Here is a 19,931-nt window from a genome sequence, read left to right as displayed (position 1 = left end):
ATATTTGAAGCAACATTGCAAACAGAGACGAAAAAATTCACGTGGCCGAAAAATTACCTTTACTCAGCTAATAATAACGCCTATACTAACTGATATGTATACTACGACCAATATCCCACTCTGAATGGAGAATGTATTCGTGCAGTGCAATAATTATGTTGTCCTGCTATCTAATAGAGTTGTGTATTATCACCTGCTGCTGTCCAACGTAGTTAAGTACAAATAAACTCAAGAAATACGGAAACGTATCCATGGCTTGTCAATATTTATGGAAGTCGAGATATTAGTACTTAACGATGTGCTTAAAAATTCAGTTCTAAATTATATCAAATGCAGATGTTTCTGTCATTTCAAATATAATTTCTACTGCACAAAAATTGAATAAAACTTAGGCTTATCTGCGTCGTTTAGAAATGTTGGGCCATTAATTTGTCCACTTTTTTTTATTGGTATATACAAGGGCTATTATAGTAATTTCCTTACAGAATGCAAAATTGTTTAACGATTTAATACTGCATCAGACATGTATATAACATATTTTATAAAATCATGAAATATTCCATTCAATTATTTGAGTTACAAGAATGTCGAATCTATTAAATGTTGCGTTAAATACCTCCCACATATTACCGCGAACCAGCTGTTACATTTTCTCGCGTGCATTGCATAAAAAAAATAACTAACCGATCGACAAATGTGGAATTGCGTAAAAACACCCATTCCTACTTAATGAGCACTGACAGGTAAAAATGAAAACTTAATTATAAAGAACGATGTTTAATACCATCATAAAAGTGAATATTAGAATTTATATTTATACTACGTAACCACTTTATAGTTTCTTACGAAAGATTCGGCAACAGGAAAACGTACAACACGTTAAGTATGAATCATATAGAATATTGAAAATAAAATAAATTCTACAATTATTAAAAAGTAAAACAAATACATTTTATAAATTGTCTTCCTAAAAATTCCCGATCGATTGTGATTTGACAAGAAATTATTATTATTTTAAATATGTCAAACAATTTTTAATAACTTCTGTAAATATAGAAAGGAGGTTTGTTATAAATTCCGGAAATGTAAACTGCGACCGTTTCTAAGTCAATATTAGGACAGTTTCGGGCTTCTGTCGGTTGTTAAAGGGTTCGATAAACAGAAAACGAAGCTTGACTCGAAAAGTCCATTTCACTCGAAATTCAAGAAAACTCTTGGACTATGCAGCGAACGACGCAGCCGATCCTCAAAGAATGTCGAAATCGCCCCGCCGTCGCGCCGCGACCGCCGCCGACCACTTTCGTACTCACGTGCGCTCAATTCGTTCCCCTAACGCTCACATTTTCACTCTCACTTTCTAAGTTTGGCTCCGGCTTCTTAATTCTTGGTACAGGTGTGCTTGCACGCTACATCGTACCAGAGTTACGTACCTGCACGCGGCACGTGCGCGCACGCTTTTCCATCAATTTTCAAACGCATCTTAACTCGCATTAATCAGCACGTTAGAAAATTGCTTATTCTTAGTTTTCAGTCACCGAAACTTCTTCAGTTATTTTCTTCATACACAACAATCGAATAATAGAAATAGACACAGTATTTAATATTTCCTTTCACGAGTTTGATAAAATAAAATTAGGTAATAGGTAATGTGGGTCAACGAGTTGCTTGGAGAGTACTGATTCAATTATTTCGAGGAAGAACAAAGCTACTTTCACTATTTTCAGTGGTCAACATTTTTCTCGGCCAAGGATCCAGCCAATTTCATTTTTCAGGGAACCTGTCCATTCGAACAAGGAAACTCGCCCATTTATCGCTAAGTCAGTCGTTTCGAAATCAGTAGACTTGTGCGGATTTGTACCTTTTTTTGCAACGTAATTAAGAAAACGAGAATCAAAGAATAAGTTCGTTCATACCTAAATGTCAGTGAAATACATTCTTGATATAAATTGAACAACATCAATCTGCAAGGAGCAACACTTCGTGTCAGGGACGGTCAGTACGACTAAAAATATTTGAGGTGTGTAAAAATACTCAACGCGAAACTTTAATTTGAAATGCGCATTGACCAGTGCACGTATAAATCAATCAATTTGAATAACAAGAAGGGACATTCAATCAAAACTTTCCTACGCTATTTATAGTCGGTTCTGATATCAGACATGAATGAAATTCCCTGTTGTCGCCTTTACTCCGGTTCTCAGGTAATTTCGAAACGTCGGTTCACCAAAGGCGAATCGAATCCCCTCCTCCCTTCACCCTGATTCAGCAAAAATTACGAACAATTTTATTCAACAAGACGGATTCCCGTCAAGAGAAATCTTCAGTAAAATTCGATGCAATTATGCAACAAATTAAAAACAGAACAAAGTAACTCTTTAATAAGAAATCGTATACTCTTAAATGTGCGTGCCAGATTTATGAGATGCATTCTAATTCTACTTATTTCTCCGAATGGTGATAAATAATTTCATAGTAATTACAAGTTCTCACAATTAGACATTTTTAATTATTAAACAGATCTTTTCCCACTGCTTAATTGGCCATTTACTTAAGTTATTAGGCACTTAACATCTATCAAGTAGAATAAATATATAAAATAAGCCTGACCTTCTTGCGTACATGCGTTCTACGCAGGAATTTGCATAATCAAATACTCGCATTAATCGTGCAATAACTGTTTGACTGACGAACCCGTCTACGTATGAACACTTTATTAAATGAGTCACTTGCATCCTCAATAGTACTTCTGCCGTATGATGCTACTTCGCTTTTGAAAAAAAAAATATCCACGCCGACGCCAAGCATCGCTAGTGTTAAATTGGGCAACTCGAGAAGGAGAGAGTTCAACAAGAACTGCTTGTACCTCCTTTCTACGTGTTATATAATTTTGGACAAAGGGCTCGCAAGTTTTAGCAATCCAACGAGATTTTTTACAATTGCTCAATCGTTCATTTATCAAACATGATGTACTAATGTTTTTCTTACAATTAGATCTAACGTCGATTTTCATGTCCTAATGATTTGATGTTCAAAAGAGATGAGTATATAGATTGTGGATTTTTATATAAAATAAAACTTGAATTTATGCACATGCGTTGTTCATGTTGTCTGCACATCAGATTTTCCAAATATTAATTATAAATGCGTCTGATGGTATAGCGTCCAAATTTCTATATCCTCAAAGTGGTTCCCCAAATATCGCGATGGCGAAACGTGAGTGAATAAAAATTATTACGTGACTCGAGGTTGTGTGTGAACAAGATTGAATTGCTCGCTCGGACAAACTGGAGTGGGGAACAGAGGCCGGACGAAAGCGAAACACGGGCCTGCATCGAGCACCGATGATCGTCCAGGAAAGTAAGTATTGGGCCAGCGTTATGCTTTCTCAGTCTGCAACGAGTACATCGTCGCAGTAGGACCGATCGACTCTAACCGGCCAGCGTGTACCGTCGACGATCGTGCATTCATTTTCGTCGTGCCGTTCGTTCGACCTTTCTTTGGACTCACGGTCCACCCCCGGTGCCGATAAAACGCGGGACCCAACGGAATTTTCTTACCAGTTTTCAAAGTAAGTGTTGGAGGCTGCGAGCTTTTTTGAACTTGTACTTCAAAGAACGATCGCGGGTTGCAAAAATGTATATTATAGTGATTTGTCCAGAAATGTCTTAGTGTCTAATTGGATAAAGCAAGAGAGAAACGAAGAAGACTTGATTTATTTTACGGTGTGTTTATCCTTACTATGCTAATGATTTCAACTCTGAAATCAGTAGTATTCTCTAGTACCCCTAAAACTGTTCATTTCTGCCACTGAAATATTTAAGTATTACAAACAAACAACATATTCCAAACCGCAATTATTGCAAACTGGAGTTTCAGATATCCAATAATAAATTCAAGTCAATAAATGCCAAACTTTCTAACATAAGTGAAGCAATTCTTGGTAAGAATGCTAACTCTATACAGCCTGCCTATTTGTATCGAACATTGAGTACTGTGATTTTAATATTAGATATCCGTACTATCACTGGATATGGGCATATTGTCAGCTTCTATTATATTCAATGAAAATGCGATATGTTTCACTTTTTGCAATAAAAATTACAGAACGGCGGTCCGAGTGGCTGTACACGTTTTTTCTGTCGATTAATTGCCGAGCAATAAGTGTCAGGTATCGAATATATAATTTGATGCCTGGAAACTTGCAAAGTTCAGCATAACATACAAAATACTTGTCTACATATACAGAAAACTTGATGATTTTGAATATTTAAACAAGCAGTAGCAGGACAAATTCGATATTCTCAAACGTATATTTCGACATTATGATTTGGAAACGAAGACTTAAAGTATTAGTGACGCAAGTTTCGTAGAAAATCTGCACAGTATTTATCTGTGTACCTAGTTCGATGAGTAAATCTTGTCAGAATTATGTAACAAAATATTATGTATCGAATGTATTATTACAAATAGTTTCTTCAAATTAAGATTTGCTATTTGGAAATGGTCAGGTATTAATGACAGGGAAAGCGACCCGTTTGCCTATTCCTCACGTTGCAAAAATCTTTTCGAACCAGCCAAGTCCTGTCGCTCGCGTTTCTTTGTCAATAGAATATTACGCTTTGTCGTCGCCATAAAAGCTGTTGCAACGTCCCCATGGGTTGTTTGCATAATGATAATGTCCTTTTTTGCATGCAGATTTCATTTTCGAAAAAATCTTTACACCCAGTGCACACAAAGGAAGCTGGCCAGAATTTCATAATTGTTCGAATATTTTCATAATGGAAAGTTATTAAATTATTAATAGGTAATGAAACGAGTTAGGTAACGATAACAACAGTCTTGGAGTTAGTTTTCCGAGTAGCACAGATTGGACGATTTTTAAGATGCGTCATGTGAGTTACGAAAACATGATTACATGTGGTACACGTCCGGCAGATATTACGACAATTGTAAACCTGATCATGATCCTAACTTGATCGTACATACTATTTGTTGTCACGCCGAAGTAGTTTACCTTCAAATGTTACAACATACGTCTTTTCCTTCCGCGTATTCCGAAAAACGGTATTATACGTCACGTTTGTTTATCATTCAAGCCGATTTGAAATGATAATTTAACTCTTCTTTTTTCGAATTTAATTCTTCCAAGACAAATAATCCTCCATAATTTGTTATTTTGCGTGAATGACTGTGCAATGCGTATGTCGCGCCTGAATCAGATCTGCGGTTCGCTAGTATCTGAGCTTTTAATCGTAAGTGGTAAACCACTAATTCGAAAAACCACTACGATCGCAATGCGTCAATTACTTAACGTTTCCTTATAATCATTCACTTTTGTTCTAAATATATATCGAGGGCAGGCATTGTGAATTAAAATTAAATACACGATTCTCATGGATCTAATTATAACTCTAAGTGACTTGTGAAATGATGTAAATATTTATCAGAGTGCATATGGTTGTACTCTTTATTTTACACATTTTTCAGGTTTAACTGATATTTTAGTGAAACGTGAATGACATATGTAATATTGTATGAAACAAATCTGAAAGTGTGCATAAAGTTACAAAATATCTTCGGAAATCATTCATTTTAAAAGTACTTGTATGCATGGAAAGTTAATAGCATTAAACAGATGCCTTGAAGATATTTCAGTCAGTCACGAAACTCTTCGTATATTTCTACTAAAAGTCAAATATTTTACACGCACTTTGTTGTTCCTCATATTAATTAATTTCTTGTTCGTATTAATTCGTCCTTTCATCTCCGTAATAATGTTCGTACTGTTTAATCACAGTGCTAATTAAATTTTGTAGCTTTTTATGATCTACGCTCGAATTCCTTCTTAATTCAGTGTACATGTGATTTCAGGAATTCGAATAATTTTTATATTAGGACATTCTTTCGTTCTTTTCACGCTCTTATAGTTTCAAAAAATGGTTAATCATTTATTATAACAAACGAAATAACTGATCAGAAAATATTTCCTTTGACATCTGAACTTTTAGTCTACGTAACCCGAAGAACGTGTCATTTTCTTCCATACAAGAAAATTATTAAATTACCACCTTTTGCCTCGTTCCAATAGCTATAATTGCTCCATCACTGATAACATTTGCGTTGCCATAATAATTCACATCACTTTCATCCTGAAGCGTTCCTATCTATTCCTCAATTCACGAGTCAGTTAGTACAACCAGTCACCTGACCTCTTGTATAATTAAAATAATTTCTGAAGAACTATCGCACTCCACGATCATTTCATAATTTATATACAACTATATTTCATTATATGTTGGGTTTTAGTGAAGTGAAAAATAATAAATGTTTCTGTATGTTACAATAAATAAATCATAAGAGATTTTTGCTCCTCTTTATATTTGGAAATATTTTATATGGAATGTTTGGTTAAAGAATCGGTAACATCGCACAATACGTCGATTACTTAAGGAATAAGAATTTAATAATTAGTGCTTACTGTTGATAGGAAAAAGACTCGTTTACGTATGGCCCTGTATACGAAAGAAGTGAAATTAAAAAACGCCACGTTATGCAATCTACAATATGATCAATATTTGTTTCAAGAGTTTTAATTGACAAATTAACGTAATTATGATAGCTCTAAAAAATTGATTTTATATGTTTATTGGATGTTACGTCTTGTTTACAGAATAAGTGTAAAATCTTCATTAGCAAGAAATGTACCAGAACGAACTTTTTTGCTAAGAAAGATGTCATCTCACGACAATTAAATAGTTTTTCTGACGTACGTTTGAGTGAGTACGTAACTACGTACGTCATCCTTACTGAAATTAATGGAAAAGAAGAAGACACTGGTGTACTTGAAGTTCACAGCTTTGATTCGAAATAATTCAAACAATTGCATATAATTTCAGAAAATTAGATAATAAATCATGGCAACAATGGAAGAGATCCCTGACAGAGTAGCGGATACGTTCAAAGATCAGAATATCCTAATCACCGGTGGCACTGGTTTCCTAGGAAAAGTTATCATCGAGAAGTTCCTCAGATGTCTGCCGAACACTGGACAAATTTACATGTTGGTCAGGCCGAAAAAGGGCAAGGATCCAAAATATCGCTTAGAAGAAATCTTTAACTCGCCGGTAAGCAACACGCACTGCTATGTTAATCAGTTAAACAGGCGAACAATAAAACGCACAAGTGGAAAGAATGAATTTCTTTATGAAGACTGAACAATTTAAGGATGTATTGGCTATACAGCCAATCCCAAAAGTTTATGTACCTTAGAAAAACGCATTTCCTATAATTAAAAAGAAATCAGACGTCGGAAGAATAATGCTAATAATAAATAGCTACGTGCTAAAAAGTAGGAAATATCCAATTAAGTATTGACGCTGACGAAAATTTTTTTTTTCAAAATTGCGAAAAATGCTTCAAATACAAGTTGTTTTCCTTCTAACTTCGATATTTAATGAGTTACATATGATTATTTGGCATTTTATTGATGTTGACAAAATCCGACCATCCCAGCGTCGAAACGGCGAACTTTTGGAAAAAAATTTCGTTTTTCCTCAATAACTCCTAAACCCTTGGAGATACGGGAAAATTGCATAGGACCTTTCTTATAGAGGACGACGAGATCTACAATTTCTATATAAAAACTTTTCGCTAGCATTAATAGTTTATGAGTTATTAGCGAAAAACGAAAAAACAGTTTTTTGCAAATTACTCGTTAACTATTGACACTAGCGAAAAAAATTTACATGGAAATTGTAGATCTCGTCGTCCTCTACAAGAAAGGTTCTATACAATTTTCCCGTAAATTCAACGGTTTGGAAGTTATTGGCCAAAAACGAAAATTTGGAAGAAATTGAAGGGGTACCCCTTGGAAAAATCTCGGAAAAATCGAAAATTTTTTTTTGTTGTTTATTATCAGCAATGTTCTTCCTACGTCTGATTTCTTTTTAAAAAATGCATTTCTAAAGTGCATACACTTTTGGGATTGACTGTATAGCCAATACATCCTTAAACTACTACGATTGTTTTACGTTGTACACTCTAACTTATAGGATGTGTTACATAACTATGAAAAAATTGAATCACGCGAAAGATTTTTTTGTATGAACTGATTACCGAAGATTCCTTTCGACCTAACTATTTAATACTACAAATTCAACAGTTTTAAAGTCGAATCTTTGATCTTTCAGAAATATGAAATATTAAGTGTTCCACTTATTATTATAGCAGTTTTCCATGTGTCTTAGCGCGTATATCGTTGCAACACATTTCATAAAACACGTTTAGAGAAAGCGTAATTGTGTAAACATTAGGTAGATCGTATGATAACAGCACCTTGATTCGTGTACTCTGATTGAGACATCCTCTTTCACGAAAAAGAACTAGCCGTATGAAAGTAACTTGAATTTTGACGAATGATGACAAGTATATAAGAACCTACTCTTTCCAGATTAAGAGGATGTATTATTTAAACGTAGAGAATGTTACACAGACGAAACGCGGAGACGAAACATTCTAATATACGCAAATATTTTCGAGAAAGTTGGGATGACTAGCGGAACGTGTAAATCATGACGTTTAATTGTTCGTTCGTTGACCATTTGCATTACACCGCGTTACATAATGCGTACCAAACTATTCGCTGTTCCCAGAATCTTTATTCCTCTAAAAAAGAAAAAGCTTCTCAATAATTCTGAACAATCGTTCAAACATGATTTTACGATCTTTTGATGGACACGTACGTTAGTTAACGAATACACTTTGCAACAATATACCGAGCGTAAATCAAAGTGTCATATTCATTTGGTATGGAATGTGGAAAAACTTCATAACGTTGTAATGGATTACGTTAGTTATATTGCAGTTTTGAATATTACCATCATACGTCGTTAAATACAAAATTGACCAATACGAGAAATTTTTATACTTCACGTGTTAAAACTTGTAGCGCAATAGCAATGATTTTGCTGGCTTGATTTGATACAATTTTCTCGGGTTGAGATGAGATTCGCGATGAAAGCGTGATAAAAAAAGTCAGAGAAACTGAGTCAAGGCCTCGTGTACAGGGAAGAATGAGAAACGCTATTATCGTCATTATTATCAAGTGTCGTACACGGTGAAAGTTCTCGTTCCTCGTGAGGATCCGTTATGTCATATCTTTCGTACTTTATTAAACCCAAAAGTCTATCCTAACACGTACACCTGTTTCGTGTAATCGTCGAAGAATATTAGCTTTATGTCAGATTGGATTCTGATGAAATTTTTCTTATACGAGTACGAGATTGATCATTATGGAATATCATGATGAAATTGTTCTCACTGATAATTTATACAGAACTGATAATTCTTAACTCAATGTGTACTCTTCATCAATTGACATACATTTTTAATTGTTGCTTACAGTAAAACGTTTAATTTATTTTGGATTTGTAACTCAATTTCCAGCTGTTTGAAAAAGTTAAAAATCAGAGAGGAGTAGAGGCACTTAAAAAGTCCGTAACTATTGTAAACGGAGACGTGATGTTACCCGGACTTGGAATTTCTCCGCAAGATAGGAAGATGCTTTGTGAAAAAGTGAATATCGTGTATCACGCAGCTGCCACAGTACGGTAACTAACATAACATTGAATACAATACTAATTCTTCTGGAATTCGCGTTAAACTTAATCGTCCGATTTTCATAGATTCGACGAGTTATTGAAGAAAGCAGTACTGCTGAACACGCGGGGTACAAAGCAAATGTTGGAACTAGCCAAAGAGATGAAGCATTTGAAATTATTCGCTCACATCAGCACAGCGTATTGCCATCTCGAAGAAAAAGTGCTGTTACTTTCAAGCGCGTATACGTACAGTACTTTGTTCCAACATCATTTAATATTCATCTTGTCTTTTAGATCCTGAGAGAAAAACCGTATCCACCACCAGCTGACCCTCATAAAATAATTAAATGCGTAGAATGGATGGACGACAATGTCGTCGAAGCTATGACAGACAAAATCCTCGGAGGCTTTCCGAATACATACGCTTTTACCAAAGCTTTGTCGGAAGGTCTCGTTCAAGAAGTAATGTCAGAACTTCCAGCAATTATACTGAGGTACAAATTATTGGATACAACCATGTTTATGATGATAATAATATATTCTCATCACTTAAAATTTCATTAAGACCGAGCATAATAATACCTATATGGAAAGAACCAATACCGGGATGGACTGACAATCTCAATGGACCGACGGGACTCTTAATTGGAGCTGGCAAAGGTGTAATTCGAACAATGTATTGCAATGAATCTAGCTATGCCGACTATGCCCCTGTCGATATTGTGGTGAACGTAATTCTTACCAGCTCCTGGAACTTTATTTATTGTAAGGACCACGAGAAAAGGTTTTACAACGTTACAAGTAGCTCCGAGTTCAAGGTGAATTATGAAAGTTCTTTTACACTAGAACTCAAAAATTTGGGGCCATTTATTTAAGAAGAAAAGAAGACAGGAGATCGTGATCAAAAGCAGTCACAATAGATTATACAACTTACGCTTAACCGAGCAAATTATTAACGTTTTAGGTATCATGGGCAGAAATTATAGCTAGAGGTCGAAGAATAACGGAAAAGGTGCCACTTAATGGGGTCGTTTGGTACCCAGGTGGAAGCATGAAGAAATCAAGGCTGATGCATAATATATGCGTTCTATTGTTCCATATGATACCGGCTTACCTCATAGACGCTCTTATATTCCTTGCAGGCTACAAACCAATGTATGTACATTTTTGGTATTTTGCTAATAAGTTAATAGCAAATCGTTTTCAATAAAAATTTCGTATCGTAAAGTATGTGCAGAGTGCAACGTAGGATACTAAAAGGTTTCGAAGTGTTTGAGTATTATGCGAACAATCAATGGGATTTTGATAACGCGAATATGTATGATATACGAGCAAAACTGAATCCAGTGGAATATAAAATTTACCAAGTACATGGAGATGATATGGACATAGACGCGTATTTCGAATCATGTATACGATCAGCAAGGATTTACGTTCTAAACGAACCGCCAGAAACTCTGCCAGCTGCTCGAAGACACTTAAGAATGTGAGAATTTATTTCAATTTTATTTCTATTGCAGAATTGATTTTGAAAAAAATACCTAATTCTTTTCCTAATAAATATTATAGAATGTACTGGGTAGATGTCATTACGAAAATACTTTTCGTCGGATTACTAATATACATCCTAGCATCCTGGAGCGATAGTTTCAGAGCGCTATTGATAGGAGGTTGGACGCTTGCTGCAAAAACTTTAGCACGTTAACTACCTATTGCTTAATTCCTAATATGTTCAGTACCTTGTAGTAATTATAATCATTGTAGTACGACCAAATGGACTACGAACTTCTAACTTGTCAATTATTGACAAGTTATCGGTAAGACACGTTGTATTATAAAATTATGTTTTCAATAATAAAACTGATAAAATCGAATTCCGTTAAATTATTTCATGCTTTTTATCTGATTTTCACATACATTCATACATACGTACGTATCATCCATTTCTATAAAAAAAGCACTCGAGCCTCATTGCTTTCAATGGGACCAGACTTGTACCTTCTCTATGAAAATGAACGGTACTTTCCACATACTCTTGGGAAAGAGTAAGCAGGTTGAATAAAAAGAATGAAATAGAAGCGTTAGTCGCACTTTAACGTGGTTTTTTATTTAAATTTTAATATATAAATATAAAATTTACTCTCTTACACTTAAACAGACTCTTGGACAGGTGGTTCATAGCCCTCTGGTCTGTCAACCTTCGAACCACTTTCACCTGCTTCCTCACTCTTACTGCCCGCCCCGTCTCCGTGGAGCTCCAGTAATTTACTTAATTCGAAGCGTGGTTTTTTTAAAACCTTCACCTGTAACATTCGTAACGCATTCGTTACTTACGTTTAAGCACATAACAAATATTAACAACAGAACAATAATAATTTACATACCTTCCGGATATATACATCATGGAGTGGGTAAATTCCGAGCGATGCTTTCTCAATGTCTTTGGCCGTAGCATCTGGCAGGAGTTTACTGACGACACCTCTCAAATCACTTTTTGTGACGTCATTGATGATGGTGTCTACCATCTTTTGTCTGATTCTCTTGACCTAAACAAACAAAATACGGTTCGACCACCTTCTTGTTGCATACTTGAAAAATGTCGCGACATCTTATATCACTATTTTCTAATCCAAAAATAGTGTGGTAAGCGAGTGCATTTGCTATATGCAACCTCTTCATACACGAAAATAAGTTCACGATTTTCGTGCATATTTAGTTGCATTTATCAAAAGATAGAGATTCACTGGAGAAATGTACCTGTGAATGCTGAGCATAACACGTTTTCCTGGTGCTCATCTGGTCTTTATTAGTGAACCCAATGCAAAAAACTCTGAGAAGGTACCCATCTGTAGTTTTTACATCTACACTAGCTTCTATCAGAGTCTGCCATTTCTTAACCATGGATCTCAGTTTGTCCGTGGTGAGGTCCATGCCATGGAAATTGGTCAAGACATTACGATGTTGAACATCTTCGGCGATTAACCTAAATTTACGGAAAGACCTTTCCGCACCTCCATCATTCTGCAAATCTGCTAGGGAGACCTCGAATACTCTGTATTTCAGACCCTCAGAAGCAATTTCTATAAAATGAATGGAAAAATTATAAGTTAATTAACAGAAATCTGCATTGTTCAGTGGAAATGTGTAGCAGAAGAAAATTTTAGCATTATTATAAGTAGAATAATACTATGGTAAGTATCTGCTTTTCTCTATGCAACATAAAACGCCATATAAAGTATGAATAAAACTTTTATGGAGCTGGAGCTGCAAAGTTCTTTTAAATAAGTAACTTACTTGTTCCCTGAGTTCTATTCACCAACGTTTTTCCAACCTGACGATTGGTAAACATAGATGGTGCCTTGACATCGTACCAATCCTTACGAGTGAAAGGATCGACGCTGCAATTGATAACAAAAATTAAGTTAGAGCTCCGATAGTATAAATCTCTTTCATTTTCGTTATTATTTCAGTTATAAGTTATTCAATAGCAATCACTTATGAACTTGCTTTATAAGACGTATTTTGAATCACATTGATCTACTAATCCACACAAGATTAACATAGCAAACATGATTCAATATGGAAAAACACTCAGTAATGATTACAAGCATTAATCTGCAGTAAACCTTTAAAAAACCAAAATATATTTCATAGGAAGAAGTATGAATAAAAGCAATAGACTAACATGGAATGTATGCAAACATTCGATTGTCGATCTCGAATCTCGACAAAATCTATTTCAATAAAACGCATCTTTGACGATGCGAAAAAGCATATTACACATGTTACACAAGCGATGCTTAAAGTATTTCGAGGTAACGTTATAATTTACCTACATCTTTTTCTTCATACCCTTTTTGCCTCCTTTCGACAGCCCCTTATTTTTACCCACCGCCATGGTGAACGTTACACACAAAAAGAAGCTCGCGCTCAAGCTCAAGCCTCGTCAAGCCGCTCAAGCGGAAACCGGAAACCGGCATCTATCGGATCGTCGATATATACGTGAACAACATTGGCTGATACGCTACCACTCCATTCGTATTTTTAAAACAATTTTGTTCATATGTACAAAAATCTTTTATTATTTAACATTAAATTTACCAACAGCATGAAACAATATGGAAATACTTCGTATAAATGAACGTATAATTCTAATAACATTAAGAGAAGATGAAAGTATACTTTTCATTCAGTAATCGCCATACGTATATTAAACAGTATAAAAATCTTTGAATATAGATATTATCTTAATTCTTACAATAGAAGAAAATATGAAATACATTACCTACGATCAAATGTATTTTATTTATGATAATTTTCAAATTTGTTTAGATAAGTACGAAGTTCTCTGCTATTCTGTTAGCGTTTGAGTTTACACTTGACGTATCGAATGTCGACAGCTGTTGGCCTTCGGCTAATTTCAGTGCAATTCGAATTTTCGCATGTAAGACATAGAACGGGTAGGTAGGTAGGATTTATTTTTTCTTCGAGCGCAAATGCAGACATCACCACCGTTCGTGTTCTTCCGCGATAAGTTGTGCGGTAAATAAAACGATTTCCAGTGGAATGAATGTACACGCGTTGATCGTAGACAGGATTTCGTATCGACTCTAGCTGGCCTATCAAATATTCTGATAATCATGAATCTGCAAACACTGTTCCAGGATTTCAATCCAAGGTAAAGAATCTTGTCTCACAGAGATTTAAAAATAATTATTGTTTTAATCCATGAAGTACAAATATCAGTTTCCATTGCACGACGCAACATTACGAATACCCATGTATGCGAACCACAAAGGATTAACACATGTCTTTGTTATGTGGGAAAATTTATTGTTCAATTTCATGATGTCTGTAAATGATTGTTATTCTGAATATTACACAATTCGATTTATGGTTGATTCATTTTTTGCTTGAATCGAACGTCTATTGATAGCTTCAATCTTGATCTGGGATATGCTCTCTAATAATTGGGTCAGCTGTTTATTTTAAACAAATTTTCGCCGCTTTATTCGGCACGATTTTGCAGTGTTGCAAGGTTGATGACCTTTATAAATTTTCCTATCGATGATAAGCACTTCTTCACGAGCGAAAAAATAATGTCTTATGGTTATATAAGTTAATGAGCTTTAAGATAACAAAAATGATTAATAAAAATTATTTGTAAAATTTACAGCACAGTTAACATATGAAAACTGATGAATTATATTTGTTCTTCGTTTAAAGTCCTCATAAAATTAATACTTTTCTGGAATAAGTCTGACAAATGCAATAAAAGAATTCTAATACAATGCTAATTATTTTTCATCTCTACTTTTAGTAAATTTTTGGTACACACCTGTCTGATGATATTTACAACCCTGTTTGCACTTCGTTTGGATGGATTCATAGAATGGAGTTATTGGACTGTATTTATGCCAATATGGTTCTGGAAGAGTATGGTAATTTTGGGTGCTACCATTGGAAGTTACGTTTGGTGGAGACATCCACATGCAAGGTTGGAAGGGGATGCCTATGTACATTATAAAGCAATGTTGATTACATTGGCATTACACTTGATCCTGTTAATGTTTGAACTGTTAGTATGTGATAAATTAGAGTCTGAAAGACACCTCTGGATACTAGTATTTATACCACTTATCTTCATCTCTATAGTGTCAATAGCTGTGAGTAATTGTCAGATTCTACCTAAGATCGATGTAAGCCAAGTTTATAAGAAACACTTAAATATCTTTATCGCTTTAGGTGTGCATATGGGCTGCGAAACACGACCGATCTTTCGAGCTCGAATTATTTTGTGCAGTCAACGTGCTACAGTTCATTTTCCTAGCATTAAGACTAGACGGTTTTATAATGTGGAGCTGGGAAGTAGTGTTTGCTCCCCTCTGGGCACTTTTATCCTTATCTCTAGTTGCAGTTCTATATGCAATAGTATTTGCAGCTGTTTTATTGAGAACTCCACAGATCAATGCCAGACAGAGGCGGACATCGTTGAACTCTGCACTGGCATACACATTTCTCGTAGTTCCAATCCTAGTGTTTCAAGTAAGAATCGAAAATGAGTTTAAATATTTCAAGTACAGTTAATGAATAATTTTTAATACTATATTTTAATTCAGGTACTATTAGCAAATAAATTGGATGAAGTTATCTCATTGAATTATACTATAATAGCAACGCCACTTTTAGTATCTCATATTACACTTATTTTTATGTCTTTTGACGCGAAAGGAGGAAACAGATGTAAGAGAATAATCACGTTTTATCAATAACGTTACTGGTTTATACATTGCTAAATATTTTGTTCTCAATTCTAGGGTGGTTCGGTATTAGGAAAGATTTTTGTCACTTTTTACTTGGTTTGTGCCCGCTGCTACAAGAATACGGTAACATTTCTTACCAACCGAGAAGCGAGCATGACCAACCACCGTCGGAACCAATGGTTTCAGAGAAGAACGAGAAACACGTTAAGAAAATCGACCTAATGAAACCCGTTGTACCCATCATTTCGATCGACATGCCAGATTGATTGTGTTGCTTAGGTACGAATAAATGCAATAGCAAGCAAATAATTATAATACATAAAATGATCATCAATTTAAAAAGAAACTTCATTACACAGGATCGATTTGGGTAATTAATGGGTTTTTATCGATATGACTGGTTTATACCGAGAGCCATATCTTAACGAGTAACGGACAGGTGCGTAAAAAATAGTGAAATCTGTTACAAAGGAAAAAATCAAGAGATGTTATTTTCAGTACGATGCGTCGTAATGAAAATCTTGTTATTGTTAAGTATATTGTGCGCCAAGGCAATCATAATAATTATATTACCCTTTTTTCGTTCCTGGGGCTTAAGCTTCTCACGACGAGCCGTGAAAATTTTTGTAGAAAATGTCTCGGCAGGGTTTTAAAATAAGTAACGAGAAATAGTGATCGCGTCTCTACGAAATGATCCCTATAGTAAATTTAGTGGTCGCAGTGCTCAAGAAAAGAAAAAAATAAAAAAAAAGATAATATGTCTCTTAAAGCTGCATCGATTATCGGCGTGTCCAAAACACTTAAAGTACGCGTAGAATAAGCAACTGACCCGTCCATTTATTTGATGACTCCTTAGAGATAGATAGTTACCGACCTATTCTGTTAAGTCTATTATTCATTACGTAATGATAGAATTATTATTACTTTGCCAAAAGTAGCGCATATAAAAACGTATGGTGAACATGCCTAAGCTGGTGCTAAGAAAATATAACGATATTTTAGACATGTTTATGAACTGCGTTTAAGAGATGGACCTTCCGCATATTAATCATGATTCGTACAGAGGCAAGCTTAATTTACAACATGATCCCATATACATATTTTAAACAGATTTACCTGCAGAATGTTATAAATACGAATACAAAGCTTCTTGCCAGGCAGAATCGTTAATGTAAATAGTATCTACTTCCCGTTTTAGAGTACACTAGCCCTGTACAGATCATGCCTGAAAAATGATTGCGTGACAAATTGATCCAGATTGAATAAAAAGAAAATTTGTATGTTTCTATACAGATACGAAAGGTACACTGTATGAAACGTGTCAACGCTACGAACAGTACAAATAATTATACCACTTTATATTTTATGTTTTATTTGGAAAATTCCATTTATACTTTACTTACCAATGTAACGCAAATGTACTGTTCTAGTAAGTTCAATGAGATCACAGCAATTAACGAGTAAACAATTGTTGAAAGAGCGACAAAAATAAAATTAATCGCGTGTTTTATTTTTATTTTCGTTTAAACGTTTTACGTATTTCCGAGCCCTTTTATCCGATAGTTTCTACTTTAATAGGAAATTTTAAATCTACATTTGTAACGAGATACTGGATGATCAAGAGGGAAAGCCATACATTTACATTAGAATAATTTTTCTACGTGTTCCTAAGGTCTTTGCAATACTTCTCATTATAATATTTATATTAATATATAGATTTATCTAGGTATAGTCGTTTTAATATGTACGCGATGAACGTGTTCAAAGGGCTCTGTTACTTTAAGCATTGAATTAAATTTTTGTGTACGCTTACTACTCGTCAGTTGCTTAATAACAAATATATAATTAATACATTTTGTAATCGATTACATGACAAACACTGTATTGTTACTCGTCGAGCAATTTCATTTCTAAAATACACATATAAAACGAAAAATAAGATCGCTGATCCCTTTCGATAAAAACGGATAATATTACGATGTTTATAAAAGTCTAACGATATTTGTTCGATATGATATACGCGCGACACAGATTATCTTTTACAATTAATTCACGGTGGACGCAGCTAAAATACGTACATTATTCGAACATCAAGTTTTTAAACGGCCTTGACGAGAACGAGAGATTGGATATATCGGCTGGGATACAAGACTGAGCGCCTCGCATCTTTAGAGTAGCATCGGCAAGATGTAAAAACGAAAAATAAAATGCATAATAACCGCATAAATTGAGCAAACGGAAAGATGGTTTAACGCTAAGGACATTAATTGTTAACGTTATTAGATATTGTAATTACTAAGTATACCCAATCATTTATTGTATTATAATGTAGAAATAATGTACATACTTTGTTGTATTAACAATAACATTATAGACTATAATAATTATTGTATATTATACATATCTATCATGAGCGACGATCGATGATTAAGTAGTATGGTATCATTTTATTTTATATACACCACATGCAAGAAGTACCATTATAATCTAATAAAGTTTATATTTTTGGTATTAACAGACACGAGCAATTTTTACAATACGACGGTTTCTTTTCNTGCAATGGGTTAAACAATTACTGCCACTTAATAAAAATTTTCTCGATATGATTTCTCGGGATAAAAAATTTTAAATATCGCTTCGTACACGCCCACGATTTCATCTATATTGAATTTATACTTATTAAATAGTTATAATATTATTGTAGTACATACGTGATTTCGCAATCACCCAAACCGAGAGCGCTTAAACGTGGGCATCCTTGAACGATAGAGAGTAACGCACGATCGATCGGACCGGGTCCATAGGCTGCGATCACCAGCTCGACCAGCCGCGGGCACTGGCATCCGACGCATAACATAGTCGCTTCCGATGGTGCTTCTCCGAAATACAAGTGCGTCACAGGAACGTACGGCGCGAACAGCAGACTTTGATCGTCTTCATTTGTCATATAAGACAATCTAATTTTATTGTAAAAAACGTTATATTACACGATAAGCTGATAATGCATATACTATTTTTCTACTTGTAACCATTAATTGACCCAACCAACAGATACAAATAGGTGTCACTGAACCGGTGAATTGATATTAAAAAATATGGATCTTCATTCAAAGGTTTAATTTCGAATAAATAATCGATGATATTATGCGTTCGTTTATTTTATACTGTAATTTTTTGTATAACACGCAAAAGAGGATCGAGATAGTGAGAAAAAAGCGCGGATAATTAATGTGCACTCACAGCACAAGATTTATGTTCGGCAAATGACTGGAAAACGTAAACCAAGCCTTGTCGCTGACACGCGGAAACGGTTTCGTATCTGGATGCACTTCCAATCGTAAGGTTTCCAATTGCACTTGTTTTTCGGAGCTCAGGGCTAGTAGCAACTCGTCGCTAAGCAATGAATAAGAGAGCGATAATTCTTGCAGGTATTGACAGTAACTGACCAATGCCTGGATCCCTGTAAAAGTTTGTTATTTACGATATGATCTATTGTATAATTGCATTGTTACTTGCCATAAAATGACTACGTCTGTTCTCTTAAAGAGATATTATAGACTATAATAATTATTGTATATTATACATATCTATCATGAGCGACGATCGATGATTAAGTAGTATGGTATCATTTTATTTTATATACACCACATGCAAGAAGTACCATTATAATCTAATAAAGTTTATATTTTTGGTATTAACAGACACGAGCAATTTTTACAATACGACGGTTTCTTTTCTCGCTCTGTTCTCTTTTTACGTACACGGATCAGATCTGACTCAGTCAGTGATGTAGAATGATTCACGTGACTACAAATGTTTCTGGTGCTCTTCTTGTAATAAATATTACGATCTCTTTTTAGCAATACGAAATATATGACGAATGAATATTTTTCACTTAGGAATCGCATGTTAAATTAATGTTTCCTTCTTTTGTAAACAGTAATCTCCCGACATTATTAGAAATCTACAACGTGTACAGTATACATACATATGTATGCCTACGCTAGAAATTATACCATTTTTTTACGTATTTAGCTGTTTCTTTCATGTAAAAAATAGAAAAGGATAT

The 19,931-nt window shown here is 34.7% G+C and overlaps 4 protein-coding genes across 11 annotated transcripts in view; 2 read left to right on the top strand and 2 right to left on the bottom strand.

The window, feature by feature from the left end:
- Positions 1-3,356: 3,356 nt before the first annotated feature.
- LOC108629899 (putative fatty acyl-CoA reductase CG5065) lies at positions 3,357-11,473 on the top strand. The gene is made up of 9 exons (XM_018032862.2): positions 3,357-3,568; positions 6,897-7,124; positions 9,445-9,608; positions 9,684-9,819; positions 9,894-10,093; positions 10,165-10,417; positions 10,564-10,754; positions 10,828-11,085; positions 11,169-11,473. Exons 2-9 carry the CDS (start codon positions 6,915-6,917, stop codon positions 11,302-11,304), a joined length of 1,548 nt encoding a protein of 515 aa, XP_017888351.1. The 5' UTR covers positions 3,357-3,568; positions 6,897-6,914; the 3' UTR covers positions 11,305-11,473.
- A 199-nt stretch (positions 11,474-11,672) lies between these two features.
- Positions 11,673-13,519, bottom strand: RpS3A (ribosomal protein S3A). 2 transcript variants are annotated; one of them, XM_018032848.2, is made up of 5 exons: positions 13,432-13,519; positions 12,894-12,997; positions 12,357-12,679; positions 11,984-12,145; positions 11,673-11,902 (listed from the first exon to the last, which is right to left on the bottom strand). In XM_018032848.2, exons 2-5 carry the CDS (start codon positions 12,946-12,948, stop codon positions 11,750-11,752), a joined length of 693 nt encoding a protein of 230 aa, XP_017888337.1. In that variant the 5' UTR covers positions 12,949-12,997; positions 13,432-13,519; the 3' UTR covers positions 11,673-11,749. The 2 variants fall into 2 exon arrangements, with proteins under 2 accessions (XP_017888337.1, XP_017888327.1); XM_018032838.2 differs by having other exon boundaries at positions 13,436-13,518.
- Positions 13,512-19,931, bottom strand: part of LOC108629909 (F-box/LRR-repeat protein 3) — a 10,853-nt gene continuing 4,433 nt past the window's right edge. For 6 of the 7 annotated variants that reach the window (XM_026817890.1, XM_018032886.2, XM_018032873.2 and 3 more), the window contains 3 exons: positions 19,103-19,322; positions 18,574-18,819; positions 13,512-13,579 (listed from right to left, as the gene is read on the bottom strand). In XM_026817890.1, the coding sequence (XP_026673691.1) occupies positions 13,555-13,579; positions 18,574-18,819; positions 19,103-19,322 (491 nt within the window). In that variant the 3' untranslated portion in view covers positions 13,512-13,554. Of the gene's footprint in view, positions 13,580-18,424; positions 18,820-19,102; positions 19,323-19,931 lie in introns of those variants that run through there. The other variant, XM_026817912.1, reaches the window with a different exon arrangement.
- LOC108630252 (transmembrane protein 185B) lies at positions 13,939-17,503 on the top strand. The gene is made up of 6 exons (XM_018033437.2): positions 13,939-14,277; positions 14,920-15,265; positions 15,345-15,644; positions 15,719-15,842; positions 15,917-16,141; positions 16,222-17,503. The coding sequence occupies exons 1-5, from the start codon at positions 14,240-14,242 to the stop codon at positions 16,126-16,128; spliced, it is 1,020 nt and encodes a 339-aa protein (XP_017888926.1). The 5' UTR covers positions 13,939-14,239; the 3' UTR covers positions 16,129-16,141; positions 16,222-17,503.

Source organism: Ceratina calcarata, unplaced genomic scaffold (assembly GCF_001652005.2).
Source record: "Ceratina calcarata isolate Rehan_Ccalc_2016 unplaced genomic scaffold, ASM165200v1 scaffold140, whole genome shotgun sequence".
In the NCBI taxonomy this organism is placed as follows: Eukaryota; Metazoa; Arthropoda; class Insecta; order Hymenoptera; family Apidae; genus Ceratina; species Ceratina calcarata.
Note: the sequence above shows the minus strand (reverse complement) of the source record. Positions and strands in the feature narration are given on the sequence as shown.